The sequence below is a fragment of the Zonotrichia leucophrys genome, chromosome 27, assembly GCF_028769735.1.
Source record: "Zonotrichia leucophrys gambelii isolate GWCS_2022_RI chromosome 27, RI_Zleu_2.0, whole genome shotgun sequence".
Lineage (NCBI taxonomy): Eukaryota > Metazoa > Chordata > Aves > Passeriformes > Passerellidae > Zonotrichia > Zonotrichia leucophrys.
In genome coordinates, this window is record NC_088196.1 from 3,273,636 (window position 1) to 3,293,571 (window position 19,936).

The 19,936-nt window shown below is 52.7% G+C and overlaps 1 protein-coding gene across 3 annotated transcripts in view; it reads left to right on the forward strand.

Moving 5' to 3' along the window:
• Positions 1-19,936, forward strand: part of ZNF385C (zinc finger protein 385C) — a 70,293-nt gene that overhangs the window by 6,499 nt on the left and 43,858 nt on the right. For 2 of the 3 annotated variants that reach the window (XM_064733948.1, XM_064733949.1), the window contains exon 2: positions 17,181-17,429. The exons of the other annotated variant lie outside the window; for it this stretch is intronic. In XM_064733948.1, the coding sequence (XP_064590018.1) occupies positions 17,181-17,429 (249 nt within the window). The remainder of the gene's footprint in view (positions 1-17,180; positions 17,430-19,936) is intronic. 3 annotated transcript variants of the gene reach the window in all.

The following is a 19,936-nucleotide window of genomic DNA, read 5'->3' on the forward strand; positions in this document are numbered from 1 at the left end:
ATAACTTCTGCCCCATTCAGGGTTTTTTTTCTGAACTTTCTCTGTCAGTTTGTGTGGTTTCCCCAGCCAGGTGCCCAGGGGGCGTCAGTGCTGTTTGTGTTGGTCGGAAGCGCTGCTGCTCCGCTTTCCTTTGAAGGGCTGGAGGCACAGAGCCTCTCTGTGCTCTTCTGAGGAGCCTCAAACGCTCGTAGGAAAAAAAAATTTCATAAAAATCCCAAACAAGGGCAGCCTGTTATGGAGCCAGCAGGAGATGGGAGTGGCACAGAGCTGGGCTGGGGCAGGTTCTGCACCTCAGAGCCCTCCCAGCCAGAGCTGGGTGTGCTTCCTCTCATCCAAAGCCAGGGCCTATAAATATCCCCTCTCCAAATTTTCAAGAAGTATTAGGAACTCTCCAGGCTTATTTTTGAGGGCTGTTACGAAAGGGTTTTAGAGGATTAAAGCTCTCCCAGATTAATCTGCGCTCAGCCAGGGCAGTGCTGGCACCCCAGGCATGGGATGCAGGGGGTTCTCCATCAATCCTGGGCTCCCCACTGCCCATCTGGCTGGGAAATGGGGCAGCTGGACTGGTGGGGAAGGGGGAAACCCTCCCACAGAGCAGTTCCAAACTTTTCCCAATCCCCACTGAGCCCCCCAGACCTGCCCAGCATCTGTAGTGCTGCAGGTTTGCACAGGTCAATGTTAAATTTTTGTGCCCTCTGGTTTCCAGAGGAAGTAATTAGCCAACAGGTGTAATTAGCCAACAGCAGCTGGACTGTGGGGCAGTGAGGAACACTTCCACAGAGCCATGTTCCCAGTCCCCAACTTCTCCCAAGCCCCCCAGACCTGGCCAGCATCTGTAGTGCTGCAGGTTTGCACAGGCTGATGTCAAATTTCTGTTCCCTCTGGTTTCCAGAGGGGGTAATTAGCCAGCAGGTGTAATAACAATTCAATAAATGTGTCAAATAAGCGAGCCAGTTGTGGTGCAGAGCATGCTGTGCCTTTGGAGGAATCTCCCAAGGGCTGGGGATAAGCCAGATGGGAAAACAACAATTCCCCTGTCCATGCTGGGTCTGTCCAGGCTGGGTCTGTCCATGCTTGGTCTGTCCAGGCTGGGTCTCACTCCTGGCCAGGAGCTGCTGCAGACCTCAGGGAGGGACCTGGGGCTGGCACTGCAGGGCTCACACCTGAATCTCACCTTCCTGGCCACATGTGGAGGGAGATGATGACCTGTGTGCTTCATGGAAGGCACAATCAGTGCCAGAATCCCTGGGCAGGGTGGGCACTGACCAATGCAGGGATGAGACAAAGGGATTTAGAGACACCTGGCAGCCACCTGCACCTCCACTGCTGGCCTGTGCCAGCCCTGCTGCAGTGCCAGTGCTGCTCTCACGGGCACAGGGCTCTGGACCCTCGCAGGGCAGTGCCAAGGTGGGTTCTGGTGGCAGAAAATCATCTCCAGCACCGGCTGGCTCTTGGCATCTGCTGGGAAAGCTTCTCAGTTTGTCCTTGGGAGCACTTCTCCTCCTAAGGGCTTGGGCAAACCCTCTGGCAAGGGCACAGTGGTGTGTGGCAGAGATGCTGGCAGGTGGCAGGGTGCCCTGAGAGCCCTGGGAGCTGCTCCCACTGCCTAAAGAGCTTTTCCTTCTCCCTCCAGGGATGGGAATCCAACCCCTGTGCAGCCCCAGTGGCTCTGGCGTGACAGAGGATGCAGAATCCTTGGAGAATCAGGGTGGTGAGATGCTGTGGGGCCAGGCAGGGTCTCTGCTGCATCTGTGGAAGGTGGGCTCAGGTCTTGAGGGGCTGCAGAGGGTTTGTGAATGGCCCTGCTGAGCTGCTCTGCCCCCAGCACAGGGATGGGCAGGGTCACAAAGAGCCTCTGTGAGGGATTTGGCCTCTCCCTGCCTGCCCTGGCTCCAACAGGGCTTTGATGGGTGTAAATCAGTAACAGAGAGCAGGAAATCCTGCAGAACCCAGACCCTACTGACCCTGTCACCCCCAAACCCCCTCCTGCAGTGGGATCAGGCACTGCCAAGCTGGGTGCCAACAATCCTGCCTCTCCTCACCTGCTGACAAGGCCTTGGAAAAGGGAGAATTCTTCAAAACATAAAACAAATAAAATTAGGTCTTCTGGTGAGGGATTAAATGGGGGCCCTCAGCTGTATTTATAGAAGGTTCAAAAGTAAATCTGTTCCCAGACTGAATAAATATTTTGCTCAGGCAGGCACGATCTTCAGTTCATCTGTCTTGCAAAGACTTGAGTGAGAGGGGAATTGATTTTCTCCAGCCTGAACAAGGCAAGCGCCTCTCAGACCCAGATAGGGAGTGAAGTCCCATTATCGGCTGAAATGGGGAAGCAGCTGGGAAATCATTAAAGAGAAAGCAAAGACAAAGCTGCTTTAAGGAGGTGACAATTCGCTGTCCTCCGGTGGCTGGGGCTGCTTTGGGGCTGTGTCACTGCCCCCATCAGAGGGTTTGGTGGCACTGGGTGACATTTTGCAGGTGCCCTGGGAGATGGGCATGGCTGGCACTGTGTGATTGCACAGATCCCTGCACAAGGGATGGCATGGGGGGATGTCCTGGTTTAGGGCAAATTTGGGTGAAAACCCCCAAAGGGGCCTCTCCAGAAAGCAAGCCCACTCGGCTTCTCCCCACAACCGGGTTGGGAAGGATTCCTTGGAGAGAAGTGGAAAGAACCTGTTTATTTAACAGGCAAAGCACCCCCAGCACACAAAATGAACAATACCAGATAACACCACTCTGAAAAAGATGACAAATTCAGAAAGTCTCTCCTGGGGGTGGTCACTCTGTTATCAGTCCCTGGGGTGCTGGGGCAGCTGCTGCAGCCACAAGGTGCAAACTCTTGGTGTTTCCCAGGTCCCAGTCCAGAACAGGTTCGAGTAGGTCCAAAAAAAAGGGAAAGCAAAACAGTCCAGGAAAAATTGGGACTGCATAGCTAAACTACCTAATGAGCAGAAGCAAAAAGCAAGAGCAAAGCAGAAGCAAGAGCAAAGCAAAAAGCCAAGCAAAAAGTAAAAGCAGCACCATGTACTGCCATGTCTGTGTGTCCCACCAGGCTGCTAAGAGAACCCAAACAAAACGTGCACTCTTCAGAGCCAGACTTGAAGGCACAGAACATGATATCCAGCATAACAGAACACATGGATGGGGATACAAGCATCACAACGTCACCCTAGCATAGGGGAACTGTGAGTGGCTCCCCTGGATGAGGGGGATCCATCCAGGTGTGGTGGCAGTGCCAAGGACATTGACCTCGTTCTGTACTCCTGCATGGATCACCTGGAGGTGCAGACACACCAACACAAGGCTGGAACTGCTCTCACAACTCGGGTTTCTGCACTCATACACCTGCTGTGCTGTGGCTGCCCTGTCTGTAAGGATGTGAGGGAACTGCTGGCACATCCCTGCTGCTGTCCCCTGTGACTGTTTTCACAGGGGTCTTAGGATGAGGGAAGAGATGAGGATCTGACTCCATGTTTTAGAAGGTTTGATTTATTATTTTATGATATATATTATATTAAAACTATACTAAAAGAATAGAAGAAAGGATTTAATCAGAAGGCTAGCTAAGAATAGAAAAAGAAAGAATGATAACAAAGGCTTGTGGCTCAGACAGAGAGTCCAAGCTGACTGTGATTGGCCATTAATTAGAAACAACCACATAAGACCAATCACAGATGCACCTGTTGCATTCCACAGCAGCAGATAACCATTGTTTACATTTTGTTCCTGAGGCCTCTCAGCTTCTCAGGAGGAAAAATCCGAAGGAAAGGATTTTTCATAAAATGTGTCTGTGACAGTTCCCTGCCTGCAGGATGCAGCCATTGGTGCTGAGGCTGATGCAGGTGGGTCCAGGCAGAGGCTCCTCTGGCAGCCCAGGGTGCTCAGCACAATTCCAGCTCCAAGATCTCCTCAATTCCAGCCAGACCCGGTGTTTGCAGACATCACTTATCGCCAAAACAAGAGCTCAGTGCTTTGCTCTTGATCAAGGCAGCTGCCAGGCCAGTGCCAGGGCGGTGTGAGCTGCTCAGCGGGCTCCTGGGGCTGTTGGGCCTGAATATTTTGAATTGGAAGCTCAGCCTGATCATAGGATGGAGTACCCTACTAAGCTCACCATGCCTAATAGGAAGAGCAGGCCTAGGTTAAGGTCTGCTAAGGAAAATGGAAGGGGCAGTAGGGCTCAGATTGAGATTGATAGGAGTAAGGTTGGTATTGGGGTTGTGATAAATAAGATTGAGGACAATGTTGGTGGTCGAATAGGCTCTTTGATAAATAGTTTCACACTGTCTGCTAGAGGTTGTAGGAGTTTGCAAACACAACAATGTTTGGGCCCTTTCAGCCTTGTATGTAGCTCAGGATTTTGCGCTCTACTAGTGTGAGGAAGGCTGCTGCAATTGAGATTGGAAGGGCATAGGAGAGAGCTATGATGAGGTTGATTAAGAGAGGGTTTGGGTTAAGCTAGGGAGAAGATTTGCATCCAAGACTGCTGGGCCTGCGGGGGCTCCTGAGGCTCCTGGTGCCACCGGGGCTCCCCATCTCCCCGCGGCTGCAGCGCTCCCCTTGCCTTCTCCCAGGTCAGAAAGGAAACAATAAAAAGTAGAATGAAGAGCAATCCAAAGCCTTTGGCCGTGTTTTCCATCCTCTCCTCCCTGTTTTCCGTGGCAGAATCACATCAAGCAGGTGTTGCCTGCAGGAGGGTGCCCAGCCCCAGGTGGGTGCCTGGTGAGGGAGCGGTGGCGGTGCCTGGCGAGGGTTCGCCGTGCGAGCTCTGTCCTCCCCGCGCTAAAAAAAGGCACGAAATGAGCAAAATTACGCGCTGAGTCACTGATTGTTCACCCGCTGCTTTAGTCACCAGCGCTCCCACACCGGGGGACGCTCGCTGAGGGGGCACAAACCGAATTGTCACCGCCTTCAGTGGATGTGGCCCAGAGCAGCGACAAGCTCCTGCTGCCCTCACAGCCTCTGCCACCACACAGCCCATCCGCGGCCGCAGGAGCTGCTCAATTAATGACAGCTCCCTGATGAATGCGCTGATTAATCGCGGCCGTGTGCTGCGGAGGTGGTGGTGGCAGGGGACAGCTGCAGTGTCCCGTGTCACTGTCCTGGTGTCTGTCCTCCCACGGGCACACCGGGGGTCTCCGTGCCTCAGTTTCCCCACTGCCCCGCGGTGTCCCCCACCCATCTCCGCGCTGTTTGAAGCCGCCGTGCCGGAGCCCAGCGTGTGTGAAAGAGCTTGTCTGAGCTCAGGGAAGAGCCATAAAGGGCCTATTTATGGAGCTGGCTCCTCACAATGTTTTCAGACACAGCCCTCGCATGTTTTCATAACAGCAACGCCTCCGCCTCTCGCCGGCTCCGGCGGCGCGGAGCCTCCCGCCGCTGTGCCCCGGGGAACCGGGAGCCCTGGCAAGGGGCTGGAGGCTGCGGGGATCCTCCTGGCATCCCGGTGAGGCCCCGAGGCCGCTCCAGGGCCGTGCCTTGGAGCTGTGCCCGGCCGGGACACGCTCGGGGCCTGGCACGGCCCGGCGGCGGACGGAGCTGTCAGCAGCCCTTCTGCCCCGGCTGCTTCCCACTGCCTGTGTTGGGAGAACTAACCCACAAACATCAGGGGTTTGTGTCCAAGAGGAGTCCTTTTACTTTATTTGAATAAAGGAAGAGACCATGGGGCATTGCCCTGGGATCTCTCAGATTTTTGGAGGATGCAGCCTCCTTTTTATCCCAATTTCCCTTCTCTCTTCCCATATTAGCTGAGGTACTTGAGAGGTAAAAAATTCCCAATATGCCTGATACTGAAGATTTCCCTCCCTCTTAATTTTTAATTCTTATGGAATTGAGGGTTTTTTCTTTCCCATTAGCTGAGGTACTTGAGAAGTACAGACTTCCCAAAACACCTGATACCAAAGATTTTCATCTAATGCATAACCCTCCCTTTTGTTAGGAAAATTAATCCACAAACATCAGAGGTTTATGTCTGAAAAAGAGACAGAGGAGTCCTTTTGCTTTATTCAAATAAAAGGAGAACCATGGGGCATTGCCCTGGGATCTCTCCAATTTTTGGAGGATGCAGATACAGCTGTCAGCTCCAGCTGCAGGCAGGCCTGGACACCCTTTGGTTTTGGGTACATTGCATTATTTACTTTTCTTTTGGTTACAGTGCATTATATACTTTTCTTTAGGTTACAGTGCATTATATACTTTTCTTTACTGAGCATCTTCATACAGTAGAACTAATCTATACCTTAACTTTTACCTATAGCCTATCATAACTACTGTAAATTACCATATTCATGTTACTGTTCTTCAATCACTCAAAGTCAGTACATTACAGTTTAAGCTAGAAGTTGTTTTCCAGTTTTCTTGCAGTGGAAAATTCTGAGACCTTTTTTCTACTTGCAACATTTGCTGCCTTGTTTGCCTGTGCTATCTTTCTGCTTGGTAAAAACATCATCTTGTTTGGGGTGGGTTTATCCTTTGCTCTAAGTCATAAAAATCTCTCTTAACTAAAATAACCAAGAAGGCAAAGGGTATCCAGTAAGACTGGCTCAGCAATTCTTCTATATCAAAACTTGCTTCCATCTCTATTCCATCATCAGATTTAAAAATCTTTCTGCTAAGCACACACATCTGTGAGACTTTCTTGTCAAACCTTCATCCTTCCCAACATCATGAGTCCGTTTTGGAATTCCTTTCAAGCAGGAGCTCTGACCCACGCGAGCTCGTTAAATAACCTTAAATAAATCCTCCAGCTGCCACCTGCACTGCCAGCCAGGGCTGGCTGCCCTGTGCCCTCCTGGGAGCAGAGGTTTCCCACTCTAATTGGACACACGTGCTGCTCTCCTGACCCTGGTGAGCTCCAGCACAGCCCAGGATTCTCTCACTGCAGCAGCTGGGCAGCTTCAGCCAGGCTGCAGGAGCAGGGCTGGGACTCCTGGGGCTGCAGGAGCTGGGAGAGGAGTGTAGAAACCAAACCATGGTGAGAGGAGGGAACAAATCCAGGCCATGCTTGTCACTGAACTGATTAAACCCCAGCTCTGAAGCTCTTCCCCTGTCCTCTAGCCAGTGAGCAGTGTATAACTTCATTACTGCACATCCAGGAGTCGCTGAGGGATGTGGGCGATTCATTATCATCTGTCCCATTTCATTTCCCTGCCTGTCAGCTCTGGTGCTCACAGACAAGGCAGGGTTTCAGGGTGTGAACTGAGGCTGGAGGCTCCTGCAGCACAGTTCCTGCACCCCCATCACTTTTGGGGAACCCCCCAGCACCACCTTGGGGGGCTCAGGGGTTTTGTGGCACCACCATCACCCAGCTCAGGGGGTTTTGTGGCACCACCATCACCCAGCTCAGGGCTTTAGGGGCTTGGCTGTCAGCAGGGACGTCATGAGCTGGGTGTGCAGCATCATTCTGGAGACCCCCAGCCCGCAGTGAGGGGAATGCAGAAGTCAGGGATGGTTTTAACTGGTTCTGGTGCCTCTCCTAGTGATGGCTCTGGTGCCAGGGTGCTGTCCCCTGTCAGACAGGTCTGTCCTGCTGGGTCCTGCTGGGCTCCTGCCTCAGATCCTGGGGACTAATTGCTCTGCAGAAAGCATTTCTCACAAGTTTCTTTCATAAGAAACAGTAACAAGGCTTTGATTTAGCTTTTCTTTTCCTTTCTCCCTGTCTTTTTTCCCTCCCTTCCTACCCCAAATGCAGAAGCCCCTTTGATCGTGTGGGTAACAAGCAGCTCTGTTTGCGCTGGGGAGTTGTCAGTGTGCTAACACGACAGCACAGTCTCCTTGTCACCTCACACACAACGAATTATTCCTCTCTTTGCACCATCTCTGGGATGAATGACTGCTCCCAGATGGGCTTGCCACCCATCCTTAACCTCTGATCCCTGCCCAGCATGGAGTGCTGGCCACTGCAGCTCACCCAAAGGCTGCAGCAAAACGTTGGAGTGGGGAATTGTCAGCCTGGCTTGAAAGCAAATTGCTTTGCCAATTTATTTTCTTTCTTGTGTATGAACATATTTTTCTTAAAGGGATGCTGTCACATTAAATATGGAGCTGCCAACTGCAGGCATTAAAAAATCATGGGTCGTCCCATTTTCCTTCCTCCCACTCTAAATTCTGAGAAAACAATAAATTAGGTTTTGGGTTTTTTTAACTTGTCATCTGCCTTTCAGCTCCAGATGCTTTTTGCAAACTTTTCCCAGCAGCTGGGAGGTTTGGGAGTGACAAATGCCATGGAATTGGGGCAGAGGGGGTGGCACTGGGGTGGCCCCTCAGCCAATTTGGGGTGTCTGGGGGGTCCCCAAGGGCAGAGCCAGGGCTGTCCTGGGGCTCAGGAGCCTCCTGCCACCACAGCTGATGGGACTGAGCCATGTGCTGGTAAGGAAATCTTCCCCAAATCTGCCCGTGAAGGGCGTCCACTGTCAACAAGTGTCACTGTGTCACTTTGTGTCACTTTGTCACATCTCCTGTGACAGATGCAGAAAATCCTTTTCAGCCTTTATGTTTCTGAGCCCTTTTCTTTTTAGGGAAGGTGATGGAAGTAGTGTTGTTGTACTTGGACAAAATGTGTTTCCTTGCTGAGGTGGGGAAGGGAATTGTCATTTGTCACACTGAACAACTTCATGGAAGTTTCTGGATGTGTGGATCTGGGATGGAAGCGTGTCTGATCTGATATCAGGTATCAGAAATCTCTCATATAGAAGAGATCTGATTGAAAACAGGTTCCAGATGGGGCTGGGTCAATGCTTTCCCTTTTTTCTGCTGCAGGTAGGGATAAGTCTCTTGCTACTCTTTAATTTTAAAGAAAATTCTCTTCCACAGCTTCACTGCAGCCTCAGAGCTCAGCAGGGCTCAGCTGCCCCCAGCCCCACCACGTGGGCTCCAGAGCCTCCCCCAGCAGGGTGTTTGATAACATTGATTTTAATAAAGCTCTGGGCTTGTTTTGATGGACACATCCAAAGCACTACATGGATTTAAACAGATCCCATTGCAAATGTCTCTATCTGATACCCCTGGCGTGACCAGACTGCAAATGTCACTTGCTTAGCACTATCAAATATTTAATTTGCCTTGTAATAGAGGAGCCTTTGAGAGCTCCAGCTTAAGCTGGAGCTCTCCTGTTAGCCAGCAGCTCTCCACAAATTCACTTAAAAGTCAATTTCTGCCCTGAAAAGCTCCTGATGCAGATGTGGGAGTGAGGGGAGCTGGGAGGGAAGAACTTTCCCACTCTGCTGGAACCCTGCTCATCACTGTAAGTGCTCGTGGTGGCTCCTCACCTTTGCCAGGGGAACACGTGGGTGTGGGAAGGGGTTGGCAGTGCCATCCCGTGGTGTTTGTGCCCGTGCTTGTGGTGTTGTGTGTCCAGTGGCGTTGCTGCTGACCCTGCTGTCTGTGCCTGCAGTGGGGCTGGAGGGGCCCAGGAGCTGGCCTGGGTCTCATTCTGGATCCTGCACTTGTGGAAAATCACATTTTATGGGAATTTCCCTGTGGCAGCTTCAGCGAACAGCGAGGGGAGCATGAGGTGATCCCTGGGCATCACCTGGTTCTGTGTGCTTTATTTATTTATATTTTATTTTATTTTTATTGTATTTTATTTTATTTTATTTTATTTTTTAAATTTTATTTTATTTTTCTAGTTTAAAATTTTATTATTATTTATATATAATATATATTAAATTAATATATAATTATATTTAGTATTTTATTTTATTTTATATTTTTAAATTTTATTATTATTTTTATATATCATATATCTTAAATTAATATGTAATTATATTTAGTGTTTTATTTTATTTTATTTTATTTTATTTTATTTTATTTTATTTTATTTTATTTTATTTTATTTTATTTCATCACACAGCAGCCCTGTGAGACCTGGCTCTGCCCAAACCTTTGTGCTGACCACAAGAATCCTGAAGGATGCTGTGATCTTGTCAGGTTCTCCTCATCCAGCAGAGATCCTGGGGATGTTTGGGGGGTGAACCATGGAGCTCAGTCCTTCCTCCTCCTCTCTGTGCTCACACCTAGAGCCAAACCCAGGGATGGAATGTCTCCCTCCCTGCTGGGCTGGGAGCAGGTGGCACTGCCCAGGTTTTGTTTCCTCGAGCAGCCAGGCAGAGAGGCAGCATTTTCCCCTCCATGGTGTCTCCTTCAGCCGGGTTTTGCCGTCCTGAGCGGGGCTGGGATCTGCTGATTCAGGGGACAGGCAGCCCTGCATGCGGCGTTAATGATCTTGGTGTGCAAAGGAGAGGACAGCGGCACCGCGGGATGCTCCCTGTCCTCCCCGGAGGCTGCAGGATGTCCCAGTGCCCTTCAGCCTGTGGCAATGGGGCTGAGGGGAGCCCCAAGAGCATCTGAGGGTAAGAATTGGGAATTTGGGGGGTCAGAACTGAGGGTTGGGGGTGGTCTGAGCCCTGTGTGGGTCCCCGTGCCAGGAGCCAGCCTGCAGAGCAGAGCCCTTGAGGAGAGACAGCTCCCACTAATCCTTGCTCTGATGGTTTATGGACTGATCCTAAAATGTGGCATTAGCAGAGCATATGCCAGGCTTTGGGGGCAGCTGGTTTGATGCAGTGTTATGAAATGCTGGAATGCTGCAGCCACGGCCAGGCCCTCCAAAACCTGCAATCTGCCTGGTGTGCTCAGGGCAGCACGCTGAAACATCAACTGATGCCACAGCAGCTCCCTGGGCACCTCCATACCTGGAGCAGAGCCCCTGTGCCCTTCCCATGCCTCCACCAGCACCTCAGTGCCTCTTCTTGAAGTTACACAGGGAATTTTCCATGTCCAGCCACGTTCCCTGTGTCCCCTGTCACTGAGAGCTGCTGTCAGTGCCTTTATGAAGTTACACAGGGAATTCTCTGCACCCAGCCTTCGATGCTGCCCCATTCCCCCTGTCCCCTGTCACTGAGAGCTGCTGCCAGGTGTGGGCACCCAGTGCCCCTTTATGAAGTTACACAGGGAATTCTCTATGCCCAGCCTTTGATGCAGCCCCATTCCCGTGTCCCCTGTCACTGAGAGCCGCTGCCAGGTACATCCAGTGCCCCTTTTATGAAATTACAGTGAATTTTCAGCACCCAGCCCCATTTCCCCATCTCCTCTGTCAGGTGTGAGCACCCAGCGCCCCTTTATGAAGTTACACAGAGAATTCTCTGTGCCCAGCCCGGAAAGCTGCCCCATTCCCCATCTCCTCGTCATGTGCATCCAGTGCCCTTTTATGAAGTTATTCAGGGAATTCTCCATGCCCAGCCCCATTCCCGTGCCCCCTGTCACTGAGAGCTGCTGCCAGGTGCACCCAGCGCCCCTTTATGAAATTACAGTGAATTTTCAGCCCCCAACCCCACTCCCCCATCTCCCCTGTCACTGAGAGCTGCCGCCAGGTGCACCCAGCGCCTGCTCTTGGCCCAAGGTGGCCGCTCCGGTGCCACCCCTGCCAGCTGGCATGCCACCCCTGCCCCGCGTGACAAAGCCCGGCGCTCTTTGGGACCCTGCTGAGCCCCGGGCACCGGTTCGTGCCCGGCTCCGCTCCGGAGGCTGCTGATGAGCGCTGATTTAGTGGCGATCGAAGCGCGCTTGAAACCCGAGCCAGGCGCCTGCAGCGCTCCAGGCACGGGCTGCGGTGCCCGGAGGTGGCACAAGGGCAGAGCCGGGCGGGCACGGCCGTGCCAAGGGCAGGGCTCCGCACCAGCACAGGTAGGAGCCGCCCGTGCCAGGCTGGGGCACCCGGGGCTGCCCTGAGGAGGGGCTGGTGCTGAGCACGGGTGGGTGGGTGGGCTGGGAATGGCCTGTGCCCGTGGTCAGGGGGCTCTGGGGATGCTGGGGGGATCTGGGGGTCCCTTCTGGCTCTGGAGGGGGCACAGCAGGTGTGGCAGTGCGGGGCAGGGGCAGGATCACAGGGATGGTGATGGGATGCAGGGATTGAGTTGGGCTGAGGGGTTGTGGCAGCTCTGGGGGTCCTTGCAGGTGTGGACAGGGACAATGACACCGCTCCTAACTCAGGGGGTTTGGGGAATTTTGTGACAGCTCTTGGTCACCACTTTGATGCCAACACTTTGTTTTACTTCTGCTTTTATTTGCTGTTGCATGTACTCTGGGGGTCCTTGCAGGTGTGGACAGGGGACAATGACTCTGGTCCTTACTCTGGGGGTTTGAGGGAATTTTGTGACAGCTGTCGGTGGCCACTTTGATGCCAACTTTTTACTTCTGCTGCTTTTATTTACTGTTGTGTAAATGGGAGGCAAGGAAGGTGCATTCAGTAGAATGTAACCTAATGAACTTAAGTTTTTTTTTCCCCTTCAGATTTCTTGCTCCCTTAAAAATCAATGCACTTTCTGTTCAGGTGGTGTTTTCTCTGATTGCTGAATGGAGAGATCTCCCAGTTAGCTCCCGTCAGGTCCCCTCAGCTCTGTGGCAAAGGCAGTTTGATTTGAGGGGAGGTTCAGGCCGTGTGTGCTGGCTCTCCTGAGTTCAGTCCAAATAAAAATCCCATGGGACATGAGCTGGTGCTGATGGCAGGAGGGAGCACGAGGGTCCCTGCTGGGGTGGGACACTGAGAGAACATCCCTGCACAGATGTGCATGGGAAATTCTATCCAGGCTGGGATAACAGCACTCCCTGTGCCTTTGTGGGTCTGCCCCAGGTTATTCAGGATACAGGAAATTGTATATAAATAATGGGAATGATAATGGGAATAATGGGAAAGGAGCTGACCTGCATCAAAGCTGCTCCCTCATCAGGATTTTGGAGCTTGGCCAGAACCCCACTTTCCTGCTGATGTGCCTCATGCCCAGCCACAGGCTTTTCTGGGATGCTGTGGGATGCTGTGGATGCTGTGGGATCCCTTGGGGTGCTGTGGGATCCTGTGGGGTGCTGTGGGATGCTGCTTCAGCACAGTGTGTGGGACGGAGCCATTGTAGTGACTGCTGCCCGTGCTGAAGTTTTGGTCTCTGGATTTTGCTTTGCACTCAGGAGCTGAGTGAAGGATGACCCAGCATGGATCTCCTTGCAAAACGAGCATCCAAAGGGACATCCCTGTGAGCCCTGGCTCTGAGGGAAGGGCAGCAAGGAGTGCAGGGTGTCCCAGGCCCTGGAGGTGCCATTGGTGCTGCTCAGCCTGGGCACATCTGGCTGGGGTGGGTGAATTTCCAGGAGAACCCTTGGGAAGCTGAAACCCCAAAATTTGCCACTGCTTGTGATCCTCCTGCATGGAGGAGACAAAACCTCATCAGTCCTGGGGTGGAGCTGGGATGTGGTGACCCTGTGAGCTCAGAGCTGGGGTGTGCTGACCCTGTGAGCTCAGGGCCACCCTGGGGGTGTCACTCAACCTTCACCGTGCCTCAGTTTCCCTCCTGTGAAAGGCAACACCCCCCCATCCCCTGGCCAAAAATTCCTCAGTGCTTTGCTGAAAAGGTGAAATGTGCCCCAAATCAGGCATCAATCAGGGCACTGCCAGCCTGCACACGTGCCATGATCTGTCCCTGTGACCTGTCCCAGCCACCCGTCTGTGGCTCTGACACCCGAGAAGCAGAACAGGCCCAGAAGAAATTAAGTGAATGAGACAACAAGTGTGTGTGCAATTAGGACAGACCTTCAAACGCTGCCCCAGGGCTGGGACAGGAGCTGCTGCCTAATCAGAGCAACAGCAGCGCCCGTTCTAAAGACGAGCGAGACTTTGGGGATACTTTGTCCACATAATGTTCCAATTTTAGCTCTGCGCCCTGGGATGTAATTGCATTAAAAATACCCGGGGAGGGGGAGGATGCCAAGGGCACCCGGCGACCTGCCTGGGCTGCCTGTCCCCGAGGCCCCGGCTCACATTCCTGCTGCTGATCGCCTCCCAGATCTGCTTTCCGGTTGTTCTGCTAATGGTTATCCTGGGAAAGGCTCTGTTGGCAGCCAGGGGGAAGGAACATCTCCTGCTCCTTTGGGCTGAGCTATGGATGGGGACACCCGCGGCCACCTCCAGGCTGCAGTGAAGGAGTGACGGGAGTAGGACGGTCGGGATGGACGGAGAGGAGAGATCTCTGCAGCCAGGTTGTGGAATTTGGGGTTTATTGCAAAGGGCCAAGGGCAGGGCCCTGCTGGGAGCTGCAGCCACAGCCCAGAGCAGGCCCAAGAGAAGAGAGGGGGAGAGAGGATGAGAGAGTAAGAGAGTAAAAGGGCAAGAGAGCAGGGTTCTTGTTACAATACAATAAATCATCTGTGTTGAATATTCTGATTCTTACTAACAATCTAGTACAATATACAAATCCTATAGCATTTACACACAGCTTATAAGAATCATTACATTACCATCCTGTGTTATGAGAGGATGAGAGGGTAAGAGAGTAAGGGAGTAAAAAGGTCAGAGAGCAAATGAGGTAAGAGAGCGAAGTTCCCGTTCCAATACAATAAATCTTCTTCTGTGTTGAATATTCTAATTCTCACTAACCAATCTAGTCCAATATACAAATCCTACAGCATCTGCATACAGCCTATAAGAATCACTATATTACCATACTGTGTTCCATTTTAAACCCTAAAAACTCCTCTTTGGACCCTTTCTGCCAAGCCAGTAGGGTCTGCTCTGACCCTTGGACCTGTCTGCAAGCACAGGGTGTTGTTTCACCTTCAGCTGGCCACGCCATTGTTTTCCAGTTGTTCAGTAACTGAGGTATCTCAAAGCTTGCTTTCATTTCAATCTCACTTATAGTTTCTATATTCTCAAAATCTTTTGCCAGACAAGCATATTTATAAGGCTTTCCTGTTTCATCTTCCCCGACACTGCAGGAAGGCGCAGGATGGGGCTGGGACCCGCTGAGGAGAGGGGAGCTCACCCGGTGGGCACTGCAGTGTCCCTGCCTTCTGTCCCCGTTATCCCCGTTATCCCCGTTGTTCCCTGTCCCCGTTATCCCCGTTATCCCCGTTATCCCCGTTATCCCCGTTATCCCCGTTGTCCCCGCTGTCCCCGGTGGCGGCTCCGGGACCGGGCGCGGAGCGGCGGCGCCACCGCGGGGCTGCGGCCGGGGCTGCAGAGAACCGAACTGAGTTCAAAGGGTTTAACTCTTGTTTAAAGCTTTGAAGGCCTTCGGTTTAGGTAATCCTAAATTTCTTAAATGATGGTAAGGATTATCGGGGAGATAGGAAGGAGGATGACGGACATGGTGGTTAAGGTGGCAATTAGGGTGCTGGTTTATGTTTTATGTCATTGTTGATGCTGCTCATTGTTTTATGTTGTTAGTGGTGTACAGGGGGAGTGTAAAGGTAAAAGAACAGGCTTAGCAGGGAAAGGAGGGAGACAAGTGTGGCTGCTGGGGCTATGTCCTGCTTATTTAATTCTTGAATGATAAGTAATTTGGGCAGGAATCCCGTCAGGAGAGGGAGTCCTGAGAGAGAGAGTAGGGTCAGGAGTAGTATTGCATTTAGTGATGGCATTTTGGTCCATGCAGTTATTAGGGTCGATAGCTTTAGGACTTTGATTGTATTTAGGGTGAGGAAAACACTTGCAGTTATTACAGTGTATAGACAGAAGTTGAGGAGGGTGAGTTTAGGGTTGTAGATAATAACGACTGAGAGCCCAAGAACTGAACCCTGGTAGCCTGTGGGGTGCTGAGTGTGGAGCCAGCACCACCAGCGGGGTTTGCACAGCCTGAGCCAGATCCTCCAGTGCGGTCACTGCTGCCCTGGGCTCTGTGCAGCCCTGCTCTGGATGCCAGGGCCATCGTGCAGGGCACCCTTGGGTGCTGCCTGGGCACCCCCAGCCTCCCCAGCCCCTGCCTTGGCCCCCTGCCGTGCCTCGGGGGTTTGTGAGCCGCAGCTGCCAGCTCCGGGTCGGTAACAGGATCCCAGGGCTCGGGTGACCTTCGCGCCTCCCGGGCTGTGCTGGGTGTCCCAGCCATGCCCAGCCCGGGGTCCCAGCAAGGCAAAGGCTGCTGAGGGCTGTCCCCAGCTGACCCCTGGCCATCCATGGGCTGCTCTTCTCTGTGGTGTCGCTGTGAGGGTCCAGGGCTCTCTTGGGGTCTCTAGCTGCTCAGAGTGACCCCCAGATGTGTTAGAAAATCTCTTTTCCCAGTCTAGCGGTGGAAGAAGGAGTCAGAACTCTTCTATTGTCATTCTCAAGGTTGTTTATTGTACCTGCTGAGGTCCTCTCAGCAAGACAGCCAGAGGCACTCTGCCCATCTTTTATCTTTTTATACTAAAAACCACGTGTACAATATTTACCATAACTTCCCAATACCTATCACCTGTGTCAGACAGTGAGCTTCTACTCTAAACCAATCCAAAAGTGCCACCATCACAGCAGAAGATGGAGGCCAAGAAGAAGAAGGAGAAAGGCTGGACACTGCTGCCAGTATGGACCAGTTGCCTCCAGCTAGATCAACCCAGTCAGTCCCAGTATGATGCCAGTTGCTCCCAGTCCCCCCAGAACGGGGGATGTTGTGCAGGGTGTGTCCCCAGTCACTCTCAGACACCCCCAGTGTCAATCCAGTCCCTCCCAGTATGATGTCAGTCAGGCCCAGTATATCCCAGTTACCTTCAGTCATTCCCAGTTCCACCAGTTTGCTTGCAGCATGATCCCAGTTGCTCTCAGCTGCTCCCAGTAGCCCAAAGTGTGATCCCAGTTGCTCCCTTTCAACACCAATATGAGCCCAGTAAGCTCCAGTATGACCCTTGTCACATGCCAGCACCCCCAGGATGGTCTCAGTGTAATCCCAGTTACTTCCAGTCTCTCCCAGGATGGTCCCAATTGCCTCCAGCATGGTTCCAGTTGCTTCTCTGGATCAACCCAGTCAGTCCCAGCATGATGGCATGTGCTCCCAGTTGCTCCCAGTCCCCCCAGTATGGGGGATGTTGTGCAGGGTGTGTTCCCAATCACTCTCAGACACCCCCAGTGTCAAACCAGTCCCTCCCAGTATGATCCAGAGATGACCCCAGTGTGCTCCCAGTATGAACCAGTTGCCTCCAGCTAGATCAACCCAGTCAGTCCCAGCATGATGCCATGTGCTCCCAGTTGCTCCCAGTCCCCCCAGCATGGGGGATGTTGTGCAGGGTGTGTTCCCAATCACTCTCAGACACCCCCAGTGTCAATCCAGTCCCTCCCAGGATGATCCAGAGATGACCCCAGCGTGCTCCCAGTATGGACCAGTGCCCCACACGGTGCCAGCTGCCGGCAGCCGCTCTGTCCCTCTGTCCTCACAGTGGGTCTGTCCTTCCTCCCGCAGGCATGAAGCGCCCCCTGAGCCCATCCCAGAGCCCCGAGGGCGCAGTGCAGCTGGTGGAGGAGCCCAGCTGCCCCCCCAGCCAGCCTGAGCAGCGCATGAAGAGGGAGAAGAAGCAGCAGTCGTTCACTCTGTGCGAGGTCTGCAACATCCAGCTCAACTCAGCTGCCCAGGCGCAGATCCACTACAACGGCAAGTCCCACCAGAAGCGCCTCAAGCAGCTAAACAAGGGGAAGATGCCAGCAGCCCAAGGTAGGAGCCCACCCAGCAGGTCAAGGTGGCCCAAAGGCTGCCCTTGCTCTGGCACAGCTGCTCTGTTGGGCTCGTGGCAAGTTTGGAGGTGTTTGGTTTTGGTCCTTGGCTCTCGGGGCCTTTCTGAGTCGCTGCGAGCCTGAGATTGTTAAAAGTCTCTTTTCCCAGCCCCAGTGTTTGAAGAATGAGTCAGGGCTCTTCATTTCTCAGTCTCAAGGTTGTTTATTGTTCCTTATCTATAAAAAATTTTCTCCTGTCCTGCCGAGGTCCGTCCAGCAGGAGAGTTCAGGCACTCTGCCTGCCCCCAGGGCTGTGTTATGTCTTTATACTAAAAACTGTATACAATATTTACCATAACTTCCCAATACCCATCACCTATGTTAGACAGTGAGCTTCTACTCTAAACCAATCCAAAAGTGTCACCATCACAGCAGAAAATGGAGGCCAAGAAGAAGAAGGAAAAAGGCTGGATACACCCAGTTCCCTCCATCTTGCCTCCTGAACCCTCATACCAAAAACCCTAAAATCTACTTTTCCACCCTGTGATAACTTTACTAATATTCTACTTAAACTGTTGTGGCTTGCTGATCTTCATAGAAGGTTGGTAATTTGCTCATAATCAAACCCACAGGTGTTTTGGGCTCCGTGTCAGGGTCTCTGAGCCCCCTGGCAGGGGTTTGGACAATCCAGAACAGCCAGAGGGATGTCCTGGGTTCCCACACTTGGTGTCTGTCACTTGCTGGAACTGCAGGGCTTTCAGTCCTCAGGTGGTTTAGGGGCCCAAGAGGCCAAACTGCACAGCAGAGGGATGGACACGTGTGGATCTGTCCACGTGGTTGGTGCTGCTCTGTCTTTGTGGGTGTCTCCTTGAGCTCTGTAGATGGTTTGTGCAGCAGGGACATGCGTGCCCAAGGCTGCCACTTGCTGGGGTTCTGGATGCTGCTGTGCAGGTGCCAACCTGACCTGTGCACTTCTCCTGTGTCTGTGCTGAGTTTGATCCAAAATGCTGCTCAGATGTTGGTGCTGAGGCCCCTCACCTGTTGGCTGTGCAGGGATGCTGCCACGTGCAGGTGCTGTGCTGCTGGGCAGGACAATGTGCTTGTTTGTGCAAGGGCAAGGACTCACCTGCCCTCTGTGCCATCTGCCAGCACTCACCTGGCTGGGCCCAGCTGGCTGCTGCAGATTTTATGCACAAAAGCAGGGAAATGTGCCCAGAAATGTCACCCTGTCACCATGGCTGACCTGCTCTGCCTGAGCCTTTGGCTGTGAGGATTTGTCATTAGCAGCAAACCGAGGGAATTGCACAGAAATCACAGAATGCCTTGGGATGGAAGGGACCTAAAAGATTAAATGGTTCCCTGCTCCTGCTCTGACTAGAGACTGGGCAGGCTGGAGCCATGAATTCCCAGCATGGCAATAGTCATGTGTGTGCCAAATCCTGCCCTGGCTGGTGCTGGTTTTGTTTGGGATATGCAAAGGAGCAGCTCTCTCCATCAGCATTGCTGACAGATGGAAATATTGCCAGCTATTTTAATGGGGATGGGCCTCATAAATTCCAGCCTGCAGCTTCCAGCTTCTCCCCTCAATCTGCTTGTGGCCTGACGGGAGGCTGTCCAGGGATGCATTTCCTACTGAGCCAAAGAATCCTGGGCCATGCCAGTCTGCTCTTTGTGCCCTGATCTCTGCCAGTGTGGCACCTCTGGGACCCCACACTGTTAGCCCCACAATCTCTGCTCTGCCAGGCATGGCACAGCCATCCTGAGTGTGCAGGGCTCTGTTCTGCTTGTGTGCAGAAACTGCAGGCAGCAGCTGCTCCCTGTGCCTCCCTGTCCCTCCCGTTCCCGCCGGAGCTGACCTTTCCCTGCACTTTGGTTAAAAATGTCACTTCCAGCGTTGTCACTGCGAGCCTTTCCCAGCCTCCTGAGGTGGCTGGGAGCTGGCTGATGTGACTCCTGTGCCACTTGATGCCATATGTGACCCCCCAAATTGCCAAAGGGACCATCCCTGTCAGGACCTGGGCTGGCAGGGCCATTGGGGTGCTGGGGATGCTCTGCCCTGCCTCATCACACTCCTCTAGGAGCCCTTCCCTGGTCAGACCTGCACCTTTGGGTGCTGAGAAAACGCATCTGCCTGCAGTGCTGGGAGCTGTCACCCCTTCTTGGGCAGCTGGGCTCAGCCTGGCACAGCCCACAGACAGGAATGGGTCTCCAGTGATGTGTCAGCACTGGGTGAGTCTTGGATTAAATGAAGTAATTGAGTTCAACAGAGATGGGCTGTTCCTCTGGGTTGGAATCTCTGCCTCATGCTGACACCTACAACTACATCAAAGGCAGCTTCCAGCCACCACTGAGTGTCCCTGCTCCCCTCTGGCTCCTGGGATCTGTTCTTCCTGTCCAGGCTGTGATCACTTGTGTCTCATGCAGCAGAGCTGCAGAGGAGCAGCACTGGCAAACATGCTAATCAGTGTCATTACAATTCATTAGCTCTGGAGCAGAAAGTCCCCAACT